Below are 14,210 nucleotides of genomic sequence, written 5' to 3' on the forward strand. Positions count from 1 at the left end.
TGTTTCTCTTCCATTCAGTCTGGTGTGGGAGTTTGGGGCGCCTGAAACCACGAGGCTGATGCCACTGGTGACAACCAGACAGCGTGCGATTACTCCCATCGAGGCTCCACTGTGCCCTGTGCAACTCTGCTGATGCTCCTCAATCCTGACCTGCAGCCCCCTTTGCTGCTTGCTACTCCAGCCCTGGGCCCCACTGTGCCCCACACAGCTCTGCCGATGCCCTGGGCTTCCCACACTTTCAGCTCTCCTGATGCCCCTGAATCCCGGCTAGCCCTGCTCCCCAGCTCTGGCCTCCATGCAGCCCCTTGCTATTCCCTATATAAAGGCTGTGGATCCTGCCATGTTCGTTTTGTGGGATGCGTGTCCCATCGGAAGGGGGTGTGAATTTCACCCCCTGCACTCCTCCCTTAGCGCCCCGGAGTTGGGGGGTGAGAGTTTTCCCTAGGAACGTCCCTTTCCTCATTCCCGAACTGGTCCCTGCCAAAGGAGAGGGGTGGGGAGTGTTGTTCTGCGGGAGGAGGGCACTGCCAGAGGGTAGGAGAGATGTGAGCGTGGGGCTGAAATGAGTGGGCAGAACACTGAGGCTGGCCCACCCCATTAGGGCCCCCTGCCCGCCTACCCCCAGTGAGGGCAGCTTAATGTTTAACTGTCCTGGCAGAGAGGCCGGGCAGACTTTAGCCCCATCCTGCCCTTTGGTCGCTGTGGAAGGAAACAGGCAGCAGCCCCAGAGTCAGCTGTTCCCTAAATAAACACGGGGCCAAGCCAAGGGCTCAAGGGGGAGTATGGAAGGGGGCTCCCATGTGCCCCCCCTACTTGCCATGGCTTCTCAGTCCCCCCCCTTCCCCAGGTTGCCCTTCCTTGGAGTGGAGCGGTGTGTTTGTGCAGCCAGCCGCCCCGCCCCTCCCCCACGCTGCGCTCACATGGCCAGCAGGGCTGTGACTATATTTAGTCTGGATCCATCCCGGGCGGGCGTCTCTGCAGACACAGCAATGTGAGCTGCCGGGGCCTGCGTCCCATCCCATCCCCAGCAGCGGCCGCCTCTGGACACGGTACCAAAATGGGCTGGCCCTGAGACAGGTAGGTGCAGCCCCTGCTCCCCAGCTGGGATTCAGCATCTTGGAGAGAGCCGGACGCTGAGGCTTGCTGGGCTGGGCTCCTCTAACCTCCAGGTTAGGCCTGTCTGTGTCTCATCCTCAGCTTGGGGGTGGGGTAGCTGATAGGCCCCAGCATCTCTTGACCACATGTTCTTGTGTAACAGCAGCTAGTCAGCAGTGGTATCTGCAGCCTTGTGTGTGAGTCATGGCAGGCTGGCTGGGCTGCTGCGGCTGGCCAGAGCCCCTCGAAGGAGATACAGGGCAGGTGACTCATCCGTGCCTCATCTCCCTAAAGCAGCAGGCCAGTGGGAGTGGCAGCTTCCTGCTGGAGGCCCGGGAATGACGTGCAAAAGGATGTTGTGGGTCAGGGTTGAGGGGTGTGAACAGGGCTGTGGAGGGAAGGGGTCTGGGCTGTGGGCGTTGGGCTGCAGGTATTGGCAGACTCGTGTGGTAGGGAGCTGCATTGCTCTGCCCCGTGGCTGCTTCTCACCAGTGCACAAGGCCTCCAAAATCACTAGTAAATGTCCGTCCTGGGATGCTGCTGGCTGCATGGGTCAGAGGAGGGACCTGACACGCCGGCTTCCCAGCCCCTTGCTGCTTCCAGCTCCCTGTCAAAGCATCGTCATTCGGCGCTCTCGGCAGGTATTCCTCTTGGTGGTCACCGGCCATCAGAAGGGTCTTCTAAGGACCTGGCTTCTAGGAGCCTGGCCACAAATGCTGTGGGAGGCTGAGCTGAGGGAGGGTGGCTGGCTAAACTCTGTGTGGAAACTACACTTCCCAGCATCCTCTCTAGTTGGCAATTGTACCTCTTCCTCCATCTTGTTCTGAGCCTCCTGGTGTTGCATACCTGGGCTCCACCAGCAGCCAACCCTGGCAAAGATAAGGGTAGTCAGGTGTGGTTCCTGGGCAGTCTGGCTCCCAGACAGTGAGGCTGGGGGAAAGCTCCAAGGGGCCTGTAAGAAACAGGGCTGGCTTGAACCTGCAGCTTTGAGCTGGCGTCGGGTGCTTCAGATGGGAGGGGCTCTTGTTCCTTTGCTGAGCCCCTGCAATCACTTGCTGAGGGCTCTGTCTGTACCTGGGGATGGTGGCTCATCACAGGACCAAGAGTCAGGAGATCTGGGCTCTGTTCCCAGCACTGCCACTGACTCACCGGGTGACCTTGGGCAAGTCACTTCCCCTCTGTACACAGGCCCTCGAGCCCTCGGGGACCACGTGTTCTTATGGATGGAGTAACTTTTCTGGGTTATTCTCTCTTCCCTCACCATCTCCACCCCCCGCCAGCTAGCAGGACCATTGCTGGCCAGCCTGTCTGAACTCCCCCACGCTTGGTTTGCCTTGTGGCTGCTTCCTGGCCTGAGCAGCGAGTGCGCTGCTGGGGTGTGTAGGTGGCCAGTGGGGTGGGACAGACCCAAGCCCTGGTGTGGAGATTTGGAGCCTCCATTAGTCCCCGCTAATGCTGCTGCTGATGATTTAAGGGTGTTAGGGGCCCAGGAAAGTGCTGGATTTGGGAAGAGGCCAGGCTCCCACCTGTTACTGTCTCTCCCTCCCCGTGCTGGCATCCATCTCACGGTCGGCTGCCCTGCTGAGGGAGTGTGGGGGGCATCTGTCTGGCCCGTCGTTCAGGGAAGGCTGGCTGCTGTAAAGCTCAGGCCAGGGGCTGACACTCTTCTTCCTTGGACGCCCTCCTGTGCCCGGGTCATGCTCTTGTGTTCCCCGGACACCTTACCTATGGGCCTGGTTCTCCATTGGTGATCTGGGCAGAGACAGGGTCTCTGCAGAGAGCTGATTCCCAGTCCTGGTTCTGAGACAGACCAGCTCTGACTTGCGCTGTCTTGACTGCTTGTGTCCATCTATCAGTCACCCTGGATCTGAGCAGCCAGCCCGTGCTGCTGCTCCTTGCCCCGCATCACTGTTCCTGGGGCTCTTGGTTGCCCTGTTCTGTCCTGGTTTGGCTGAGACTGATCAGCATCTTCAGCTGGGAGTCATGGGACCTTGCAGCAGCCATGGAGTTGGGGGAGCCCAGGCATGTTGCCCTTGTTGTGACCCTGGCTCATGCTGGGGGGGTCAGGCACCTGGTGCTGTAGTCCAACTGTGTGGGGATGCTGGCTGGCCTAACAGCCATGGGTCTGGTGAAGGTCCTGAGCCCCAGCTCTCCAGCCATCGGGGTGAAGGGCTCTAGGGTGTGAGCAGAGTGAACTGACTGCTCTGTTTCTTACTCACTTCTCCTCGGAGCTGGGGCGGATGCAGCCTGGTGTGAGGAAGATAAGGCCGGGGAGCTGCTGCTGCAGAGCTGGGGCACCAGGAAAGCAGCCGCGGGAGCTGACACCTGAACCCCGGCGCTTGCCTGGGACTTCCTGTCTCTCGGGATGGGACATGGACTCCACACACACACACACAGGCTTCCTTCTCTGCCCAGCTGATAGGCTTGGAAGGGGGCTGGGTGGGAGCTTGAGCTGTCCTGTAGCATTCTGGGAAGTGTAGCTGGGCCTGGAGTAGGGATTTCTTTCCAGCTGCCTTCTGCCAGCTGAGGCAACCTTGGTGGCAAGTTTAACTCCTACCTGCCAGGGGGATGGCTTCCCTGTGCCTTGCCACTGGGTAGGGCTGGGCTTGGGGCTGGCTAGCCCTCCGCAGCAGGCAGCTGGACGTGGGGGCAGCTCGGGTACGCTCTGCATCATGGGGAAGGAATGCTCGGAAGTGCTGGTTGGTCCTGTTGTTCAGGTTTGGGACATTCCTGAGACTGCCGGGAGAGGATCCCGCCCCACTGAGCAGCCCATGGGCCTCCCGTGTTTATGGGCGCAGCAGCTCATTGGGTAGTGCTCTGGTGCTCTAGAGGGCTCTGACCCCCAGCAACCCTGAGTGGCTCTGGGCAGGGAAGGCCAAGCAAGAGCTGCCTGGGCTGTGAGGGAGGAGCTGCTCTGCTGGGCCTGCCTGGCAAAACTCCCGGCCCGCGAGCAGTGGGGGTTCCTTGGGGGGAACTGCACTTGCTCAAGGGCCCACAGGTATTTGCCTCTGGCATGGTGTCTGGTGTCTCAAGGCTGTTAGTCCTGGCTGCTGCCCGGTGCCCTGACTCTCTCTCTCTCTCTCTCTCTCCTGTCCCAGCTGGTGCCTATTACCCTGCTCAGGGGGTGCAGCAGTTCCCAGCTGGGGTCCCCGCTGCCCAGGTCATGATGAACCAGCAGCCGCCCATCCCAACAAAGCGAGAGCGCAAGACGGTAAGGGGGGGTGGGGGGGTTTCTCTGCTGCCTCCCATGGGAGCCCTGTGCTGGTGACTCCCCACCAAGGGGTGGAGCTTTTTGTGGGGTGCCTGAGAATGGCTCACGGCTTGTTGGCCGCTGCCGCCCCCCCCCCCCCCCAAGCTGAAAGTGCTGCCCCTGTGGGGAGTGAGGGGCCAGAGCCCAGCTCCGTGGGAGGCCGCCTGGCCAGGCCCTTCTCACCCATCTTGACGCGCACTAAGCAGGGAGCGGGCGGGACTGCGTCGTCCCCTCTGTGGGTGGGGGCGAGGGGGGCCGTGTGTGGTGCTGTGCAGGGGAAGGGGGCGGTGGTGGTTAGGAGAGGGAGCCCGTGGCTGGGTCTCGGTTGTGTCTGCACAGTCAGGCCCGACCTTCCCTGTCCTCCCTGGTGGGGAGAATGTGCTGAGTCACGGCTGCTGCGACTGGGGGTGGGTGCTGCAGTTGCCAGCCGGTGCCTGCCGGAGCTGCAGTAATGCTGTTGCTCAGAGGCTTGGCACAGGATCTGTTTATAGCATTAAGCCGCCCTCGGTGAGCGCTGCAGCTTGGGTCTGCTAGGACCCCTTCCCCGGGGGAGGGGGGGGCGCAGATCCCCCCGGGCTCCACCCTGGCTCATGTAGGGACATGTTTCTCCGTGGCTTGTAATTCAAACCCTCTGCCACCTCGTTTCCCCTGGCCCTTGCTGCCTGGGCATCTGAGCACCTGCACTGCTGTTGAGTCGGAGATATGCGGGGACCCTGCTTTGCTGGGAGCCCATCTGCCCAGGCTATGCATCTTGATGCTGTGGCAGCAGCAGGCCACCTCGGCAACCTGGCAGGGAAGAGGCACCTGCGCCTCTTGGAGCTGTCTCTGAGTCAGCCCACGTTGGACGGGGAAGAGCTGTCTGTGCCCGGGGCAGCCTGTTGCCTCCTCCATGCCAAGCTGGGCAGCAGACAGCTTGGGCCCCTCCGTCTGCTCTGCCTGTTATCGGAGGCAGAATTCCCACTGCAATGCTGGGGGTTGGGGTGCAGGCCAGGGGCTCTGTGGTATGCGGGTGTCCGGTCTGTTGTGGGGCCTGGGCCATTCCCAGGGACCATGGTGCAGTGTTGGGGTCTCCATGCAGCTGGGGCAGAGGTGACCCACATTCTGCCCTGCCCCGAGGGGCACAGCAGAGACAATGGATCCCAGCCTACTGTGCCCCACTTGTTCACCTACATTCTCCACACAGGCACCCCTCTGCAGCAAGGCTGAGCCTGATAGGCAGGGGGCGGCTCAGAGTGTGGTGCAGGCTGCACTGGCCGGGGGGATGGGGGAGGCTATTGCAGGACCAGGAGGAGGAGACTAGCACTATCCTCAGGAAGGGTCGAGGGGCCCTTGCGGTAGGTAGCTGCCATGTGGCTTGGAGTGTGACTGCCCTGGCAGCAGTGGGGATGTCTGCTATGCTGGGGGTGGGGTGTTCTCAGGGCGTCGCTGCACCATGTGCAGGCAGGGTGGAGACTCCTAGAACCCGGCTTGTCTTGCCCGCTGTCACGGAGTCCCTGGGCGATGCTCTGGAACTGCTCCCCATGAAGCCAGTCAGGACTCTGGGGAAGTCTCCTTTCTGTGAGCAGCCTGTCTTCAGCACACACAGCTTCCACCTTCCTGGGTCTGACCTCAGAGCATTCAGCATCCTCTGCCCCTCCGTGCGCTTCCCATAGCGAGTCCGCCCAGGCGGGGTCTTGGGGAAGCCAGAGGGTCCTGCCCCCCAACTCCGCAGTCAGACATGACTCTCAGCCAGCCAGTAAAACAGAAGGTTTATTAGACGACAGGAACATGGTCTAAAACAGAGTTTGCAGGTGCAGAGAACAGGACCCCTCAGCTGGGTCCATTTTGGGGGCCAGTGAGCCAGACAAACATGTCTGCACTGCACTCCATGTCCCAGCCAGCCCCAAACTGAAACTCCCTCCCACCCCTCCTCCTCTGGGCTTTCCCCTTTCCTGGGCCAGGAGGTCACCGGATTCCTTTGTTCTCCAACCCTTTAGCTCTCACCTTGTAGGGGGGACGGGCCCAGGCCATCAGTTGCCAGGAAACAGGGTGTTAGTCATTCTGTGTGTCCAGGCCCCTGCACACACCTGCCTTCTAGGGCTCTGCAATGATCATACACCCTTACCCCACCACCTAGATACTTAAGAACTGTATAGGAGAAACTGAGGCACCCCCACACTATTCAGAGGAACCATTAAGAACAGTCCCACTTTGTCACACCCGCCCCCCTGCCAGTTCCAGGGCAGGGTTGTTCCTTACAGGCTGGGGGCCTGGGGTCCCACTGCTGCCCGAGGGGGTCTCACCCTGGGTTACAGCCTGTCCAGGGCAGGGGCATGAGACGCCAGGACAGATGCAGTGGAGTGTTCAGCCAATGGGGACGCTCAATTCCCTGAGCATTGTGACACCCCCTTTTCTCATACAATCAGAATGACAGGACTGTCCCACTGCCCAGTTTGGGGAGGGGAATATGGGACTCTCTCAGTGCCCTGCTGGGGTAGGGTGTGGAGGGGGGAGATGCTTGGACTGTCCCACTGCCCAATACCAGGCTGTATTGGGTAGGTGGTTGCTGTCTTGGCTGGGGCTGCTGGTCTCTCCTTCCCCGGGGGTGTGGGGTGGCTTCTGCCTGGCCCAACTGGTGCTGATGTACCCAGCACAGCAAGAGGGCTGCTCTGCCATTGGCTGCCAGACAGAGCCTCTGTGACCTCACAGGCTGCTGCTAAGTGCCTTCCTCCCCCTGCCCTTGGCCTGGCTACTCCCCCTCCAGCAGCCAAAGTCCCATCCTGGCTGCTCTGGGGCAGGAGGAGCCGTTTCCTCCTGGCCTGGCCTCTGTGGGAGGGGGGAGCTGGGGAATGTGCCGAGCAAGCGGGAGTGAAATGGCAGCTGGCTGCGGCGTCGCTGGCCCCCTGCCATGGGCTGTGTGAGGTCCCAGCCGAGCGCGTGTTGGAGCGGGGTGAATGCTGCGCTCCACGTGGCTACAGCAGCCCACCGGAAGCTAAACAAACCTCCCCTTCCTGCCTGGCCTGACCCGCTCCCCGCCCGGCTGCTCGGGGATCAGGTACGGGGCTGTCCCGGCCCTGGGGTGTGCGGGGGGCTTGCTGCCTGGGAGGCAGTTCTGTCCTGGAGCAGATCGACAAGAGGCCTCTGTCTGGCTGCACTGTACATGCAGGGGGTGTTGGGGCTGGGTTGATCTCAGCCCTGGGGTGGCATGAGCTGGTTAGCTGTGCTCTGCTGCCAGCTTGTCCCTAGCTTTGGGACGTGTGTGCCCCTCCCTTCACCCTGCCAACGTGGTGGGGGGGGGGAGAAGGGGGAGTGTGGGCCCCCTCCGCTAACGGATGCTCTGCCTCTCTCTTATATGGGCAGATCCGGATACGAGATCCAAACCAGGGCGGCAAAGACATCACCGAAGAAATCATGTCTGGAGCAAGGACCTCTTCCACCCCCACCCCTCCTCAGGTAAGGGGCCCCTCCCTAGCTGCCCCACTGACTGGGTGCCCCCCCCCCCAACACACACACAAGTGATGGGCCCTGCATGTTCCTTCTCTAGGGAGGGGTGGTATGTGGCTGTGAGTTTAAGGGCTTGTCTACACTTACAGGACTGCATGGTTGTAGCCGCGCTGCTGTAGCACTTAATGAAGACGCTACCTAGGCCGACAGGAGAGCGTCTCCCTTCGGTGTGGGCGCTCCCACCTTCCCGATAGGTGGTAGTTGTCCTGCTCAGGGGCGTGGAAAATCCACACCAGTGCGTGAGGTCGTTATACTTAAGTTCTTAGTGTGGGGGAAGGGCACTCATTAACCCTTCATGTGCTTCTGTTCCACAGGCTGGAAGCGGTTTGGAGCCACAGGCCAATGGCGAGACGCCCCACGTAGCGGTTATTGTCCGGCCAGGTGGGTGTCTGGGGTGGGGTAGGGGCATCCCCCATGGAGTAGTTATAGAGAATCAGCTGCCTGCGGCCAGTGTGGGACCTGGGGTAGGAGCAGGAGAGCAGCCAAGCGGCTGAAGGGCTGGGGTGACTGTCCCCAGCTTGCGGCCTGTTGCTCTCTCCTGCTGTGACCCCCTGCAGATGGAGCTGTTGGGGTGAGGGTGGGAGAAGCTCCTTAAGTCCTTGGAGGCTGGTGGGGGGTTTCCTCTCGTGGAATCTGGGGGCCCCCATCCCGAGCTCGTGGCAGGATTGGTCCCTGCAGCATTGCACTCGGGCTAGGTCAGTGTCCCAAGCAATGTGGCTTCCGCCCCTTCTCTGGGCAGTCGATGCTCCAGCCCTACGTGACTTACCTGGGAGGCTGTTCTCCCTAAGACTCAGCCTAGAATCCCCCCCTTTCTTAGTGTCACTCCATTTGCCCAGAGCCCTCCTCCTTGGGGTTTCTACCTGTTGGGTGGTTAGATTCATCCAAGCTCAGCACACCCAGCGCTCTCCATCTCTGCTCCAGGCTCAGCCTCTCCAGCTCGGTAGCTCTTCTCCGAACTCCTTCCCTAGGGCAGGGTATCCCTCGAGTGATGTGGAGAGGACCAGGCCCTCCCAGCTCCGGGACAGTGGGCTCAATGTAAGCAGTTCAAACTGGCATCAACCTGTCTTCTTTGTGCCCATGTCCCATGGCAAACTGGTCTGGTTGGAAACCAGGTGTGTCTCAGCTTCTCCTTCACCCTCGCCGTGGGTCTGGATTTCAGGTTATTCCCCCTAAGAGATCAGCTGTGGTTTTCTGTCACTTTCTGCCTGTTTCTGATCACTCTGGACCCTTTGTGATCACGGCAGGGCCTCCTAGTTCAGGGTCACCGTGACCAATGTCTTGGGGCAGTCCCATCCCCAAGGCAATGTGCAAGCCAAGCAACTCTAATTCTGCAAGTCGTACTGGCTGAGATGGTGTTGAATGCTCCCCTAAAGCCCAGGTATTCCTCTGCTGGGTTCCCAGCTCGCAGCCTGCTTTGTCGGTCTACAGCCAGCACTTGTCTGGCTGGGCCTGCCTAGGTCTGTACGAACCCTGTGGCTGCTTGTAGCTCCTGCTGCCATTAGTCTGACATTCATACCTAGATGCTAGAACCATTCCATGCTCAGGGTGCCTCTTCCAGTACTGAGAAGCCAATAAGCCTTGATTTCACTGCGTGATCCAAATCCACCCCAGACAATTCTCCCTCGTTTCCACTCCCCCATCCTGCTGTTGGGCCCCTTGTCCTGGCCCACCTCCAGGAATACTTAGTGATTTGTCTGTCAGGGTTTCTCAGCCTGGGGGTTGGGACCCAAAATTGGGTCACCAGAGTGTTTCAAAGGGTTGTGTGGCAGCTCTTGTGGCCCCTGTCCCATCGGGCTGACTGGGCTCGCCTCCCTGCTCCAGGCACTGGAATCTCTCAGGTTCCAGTGACACGCGGGTTTAGCCCAGCCGTCATGATGACGGGAGCCTAGGTAGGCCAAATTTGAGTGAGTGGCACTGCAACTGCATGAGCCAGGTCACAACTCCACTCGCACACATTTGGTCCAGTCAGGGGGCAGGGCCAAACCCAAGAGTTGCTGCAAACCCGGAGGTTGCAATGCCCGAAGTGGAGAGCCCAGCCCAACCCAGCCAGCCTCACGGCACAGGAGCCGTCCCTGTGGTGTGAGTGCTGGGCAGGACCCAACTCCACCCGGGTGCAGGATCTGACCAAAACCACCCCAGGGCGGGGCTGTAACCAGGGTTGAGCAAGCAGGTCAGCTACCTCTGGCTGACGCCAGGTGGCTTGGGCCAGCCCCGCGCGGCAGAGCTCGGGGGGGGACGGACCTCCGCCCATGACTCGCCTCAGCGGGTCACCCAGTCTGTCTCAGTTGGGGTGGCGCAACCAAAAAATGGGGCATTGCCTCTGGTAGGGGGCACAAATATGCTTGCTGGCCCTGGGTGCTAAAATGCCTAGTTACGGCTCTGCCCAGGGCCTCCACCCCCAGACTATTTACTGGATTGTGACAAGCCGTAGGCATTTACAAGTGGGTCCTGAGCCAAGAAGGGTTGTGAACCACTGGTCTAAGTGACTGTTGTGGTGCTTCACTAGAGGTCTGACTGGTGGGGTGTCAGACTTGTGGGACTTCCCTGCAGAGTCTGGAATTTGTCCAGTGCTGAAGTTAGGCTCACCGCTCTGTAACGGCTGGGTTCTCCTCTGGAGCCTGGTTTTAAAAATCTGCGCTATATTAGCTAACTTCGTCATCTGATACAGAGGCTGATTTCAGTGATAGGTTGCATGTTACAGACAGTAGTTCTGCAGTTTCATCTTTGAGTTCCTTCAGATCTCTTGGGTGAATCCCATCTGGTCCTGGTGATTCATTGGTAAACTAAACAGTAATCTGTTCTTAAACCTCTCCTACTGGCACATCAATTTGGGACAGTGCTTTAGATTTGTTGCACCAAAAGGATAGCTCTGTTGTGGGGATCTTCCGCCAGATCCTCTGTAGTGAAGACTGATGCAAAGAATTCAGTTAGCATCTCTGCAATGACCTTGTCTTCCTTGAGTGCTGCTTTAACATATCTGGTGTCTGACTGGTTGGCAGGCTTCCTGCTTCTCACGCACTTGTTTTTGCATCTTTAGTAAGTTGCTTCTCAAATTCTTTCCTGGCCAGACTTCTTATACTTTTACATTTTACTTTCCAGAGTTTGTGCTGCTTCCTGTTTTTCTCATTGGGATTTGATTTTTTTTATTTGGGGTATACATTTAATAGTCTGAGCCTCTATTAAGGTGTTTTGAAAGTAGTCTCCATGCTGCTTGCAGGCGTTTTACCCTTGTTCTCTTTTTAATTTCCCTCTAACTACCATCCTCATTCCTGTGTTGTTCCCCTTTTTAAAGTTAAATGTTACTATTGGAGATACAGTAGTGGGGTGAAAAGATAAAAGAAGGATAAGACACTTATAGGATCCTGTGATGATGTGGACAATCAGCCCAGAGTCTGCAGGGACAAGCTGTGCCTTGCTCATCTATTAGAATTGTTTGTGGGAGTCACCAAGCATGTGGATAAGGGTGATACAATTGACAGTGTATATGGATTTTCAGAAACCCTTTAACAAGGTCACACACCAAGGCTCTTAAGGAAACTAAGTAGCTGTGGGATAAGAGGGCTGATCCTCTCATGGGTCAGTAACTGGTTGAAAGATAGGAAACAAAGGGTAGAAATAAACGGTCGGTTTTCACAGTGAAAAGAGCAGGGTCCCCCAGAGATCTGCACTGGGATCAGTGCTGTTCATAATTTTCATAAACAATCTGGAAGAAGGAGAAAACAGTGAAGAGGCAAAGTTTGCAGATGATACAGAATCATTTGAGTCCAAAGCTGCCTGCAAGGAGTTAGAGGCTCTCACAAAACTGGGTGACCGGGCAACAAAATGGCAGATGAAATTCAATATTGATAAGTGCAAAGTAATGCACGTTGAAAAAAATAATCCCAGCTAAACATACACCCACTACAGTAACATTTCACTTTAAGAAGGGGAACTACACTGTTCTTTTCTTGTTACCACTCAAATTGATCTTGGAGTCACCGTAGATAGTTCTTTGAAAACTACTCCACAATGCACAGCAGTGGTCAGAAAGGTGAACAGTTAGGAACTATTAGGAAAGGCATAGAAAATAAGACAGAAAATATCAAAATGCCTCTATGTAAATCCATGGAGTGTTCAACCCTTGAATACTGTGTCCAGAGGATATAGTGGAGGGGAAGCAAACAGTGATTAGAGGTATGGACCAACTTCCGAATGAGGAGGGACTAAAAGGATTAGGCAGCATAGAAAAAAGATGATCAAGGGGGGATAAGACAGAAGGCTCTAAAATCATGAATGGAGCGGAGAAAGTGACTAGGGAAGTGTTATTTACCATTTCATACACTACAAAAACGAGGGGTCACTCGATGCAATTGATAGGCAGTGGGTTTAATACAAACAAGAGGGGGGACTCCTTCACACTATGTGCAGTTAACCCGTGGAACTCATTGCCACTGAATATTATGGCCAAAAGTATAACTGGGTTAAAAAAAGAACTGGAGGAAAGGTCTATCAGTGGCTATTAGCCAAGATAGTCAGAGATGCAGCCCCATGCTCTGGGTGACCCGAAACCTCGGAGTATCAGAAGCAGGAGAGGAAGATGAGCGGATCACTTTGTAATTGCTCTGTTCTACACACTCCCCTGAAGCTGTGGTGCAGGCGACTGTCAGAGACACGGTGTAAATGCCCACGGTCTGACCCAGTGTGGCAGCTCTTGTGTTCCGACGTGGCACTGCCAGCCTTGTTTGTGATTCCCAACTTCGCTCCGGTGCCTCTTCCGAGCCCGGTCTCGTGCGTGCTGTGCTCCAGCACAGTAGCCGACTGCAGCTCAGCCCCTTGATGCCTGATCTCCCCTGTCTGCTGCAAACTCCTTGCTCCTGTGGGGCAGGACCCTCCTTCGCTCCATAGACATTTGCCCTCTGTTCTTGCAACCCCTCCTCCTGGCTGCCGTTTACTTCTGTCTCTTCCTGCTCCTCTCACTGGCTCCTTTGTTCTTCGGCCTTTGTCGGGTGCTTCACCCAACCCTGCTTCCTTGGCTTCCCCCTTGACCCTGAGCCTGTCCTTCCTCTGTGGCAGCCAGCTGGCACCCAAAAGCCCACCTGTGCCCCCAGCTCCGCAAATTGGCCCGGGGAGGCAGGCTTTCCCTGGGCACTGCTAACGCCCTGTCTCCCTTCTTTGCAGATGACCGCCCAAAGCCTGTCCCGGTTGTAAGTAAACCCGTCTCCCTAGAGCCAAGTAAATCAGCGTCCCCGTCTCCCCCGCCTCCCCTGATTGCTGAGGTGGAGCCCGTGCCGCTGGCCTCGGTGACGCTGGTGCCGATGGAGAGCCCAGTGGACGTGGACACTAAAGCGGAGCTGGCTGAGGCTCCTGCAGAGACACACGAACCTCTTAAAGCCACCACTACAGTGCCAGGGGGCATGGAGCAGCCCGAGGAAGCCTCTGCCTTGGACACAGAGCCCCAGGAGGAGGCAGCTGCCACCCCTGTCCTGGAACCCCCAGCCCTGGAACCCCCAGCCCAACCAGTGCTGGTAGAAACACAAGAGGAGGTGCTGCCCCCGGAGGTGCTGCCCCCGGAGGTGCCACCCCTGGAGGAGGAGCTGCCAGCTAAGCCTGCCACTCCCCCCAGCCCCTCGCCCCCTGAGGAAGAGGCCTCCAGCGAAGCTGTTGTTGAATCCAACGGAGTCTTGGAGGAAACGCCTGAGCCAGTGGCCGAGCCGCCTGTGTGCCAGCCAGAGCCGGTTGTGGAGTCTCCTGTTGCCCAGCCAGAGGAGCTGGTGCTGCCCAACGGGCTGGGGGTACCTGGCAAGCAGGAGGCCGACGAGCCAGAGGAGCAGCCGGAGTCAGATGTCAGCCCCATCTCGGAACCCGAGGAGGTTAAGGGAGAGGAGCCGGCCATCCCAGCCTCCCCCCCTGCAGAGGAGGAGGAGGAGGAACAGGAGGAAGAAGAGGAGTGCGAGGAGCCCCTGGAAGCACAAGAGCAGAATTCCCCGTTGGAAGCACCTCTTTCCCAGAGCTCCGAGGAGATCACGCAAGGTGTGGGAGCTGGGAGGGGGGCACCCCTGTGCTAAGGATGGGGGCTCCTGGAGCAGGAAGCAAGGTCTTGTGTAGGGCTGTCTTGCAGCTTTCTGATCAGGTTGTGCTGGTGGTCAAGCTGTGCCTTGGCATTGCCTGGGGTCCCTCGCTGGGGCTGCTGGGCCACATGCTGCCCTATTGTGCCTTGGGGAGCCAGCCAGCATGGGGTGGGCACTGCGTGGGGAAAGGGCTGCGGAGTAGCAGGGGAATCTCCCCCTGCACTGCAGGGGGAGGGGCTCAAGATTTTTTTTTTTTCCATTGGAGGGGTGGCCGCAGCATGTCTGTCTCTCCCCCTTTTGGGGCCGGGGTCTCACTTTCCTACCTCTCCCCTCCA

At 58.2% G+C, this 14,210-nt stretch overlaps 1 protein-coding gene across 7 annotated transcripts in view; it reads left to right on the forward strand.

Moving 5' to 3' along the window:
- Positions 1-14,210, forward strand: part of EIF4G1 (eukaryotic translation initiation factor 4 gamma 1) — a 46,297-nt gene that overhangs the window by 15,463 nt on the left and 16,624 nt on the right. For all 7 annotated transcript variants that reach the window (XM_084638135.1, XM_084638139.1, XM_084638138.1 and 4 more), the window contains exons 6-9: positions 4,194-4,306; positions 7,685-7,777; positions 8,143-8,209; positions 12,986-13,837. In XM_084638135.1, the coding sequence (XP_084494261.1) occupies positions 4,194-4,306; positions 7,685-7,777; positions 8,143-8,209; positions 12,986-13,837 (1,125 nt within the window). The remainder of the gene's footprint in view (positions 1-4,193; positions 4,307-7,684; positions 7,778-8,142; positions 8,210-12,985; positions 13,838-14,210) is intronic.

This window comes from Lepidochelys olivacea (assembly GCF_965140295.1).
Source record: "Lepidochelys olivacea isolate rLepOli2 genome assembly, chromosome: 9".
NCBI lineage: Eukaryota > Metazoa > Chordata > Testudines > Cheloniidae > Lepidochelys > Lepidochelys olivacea.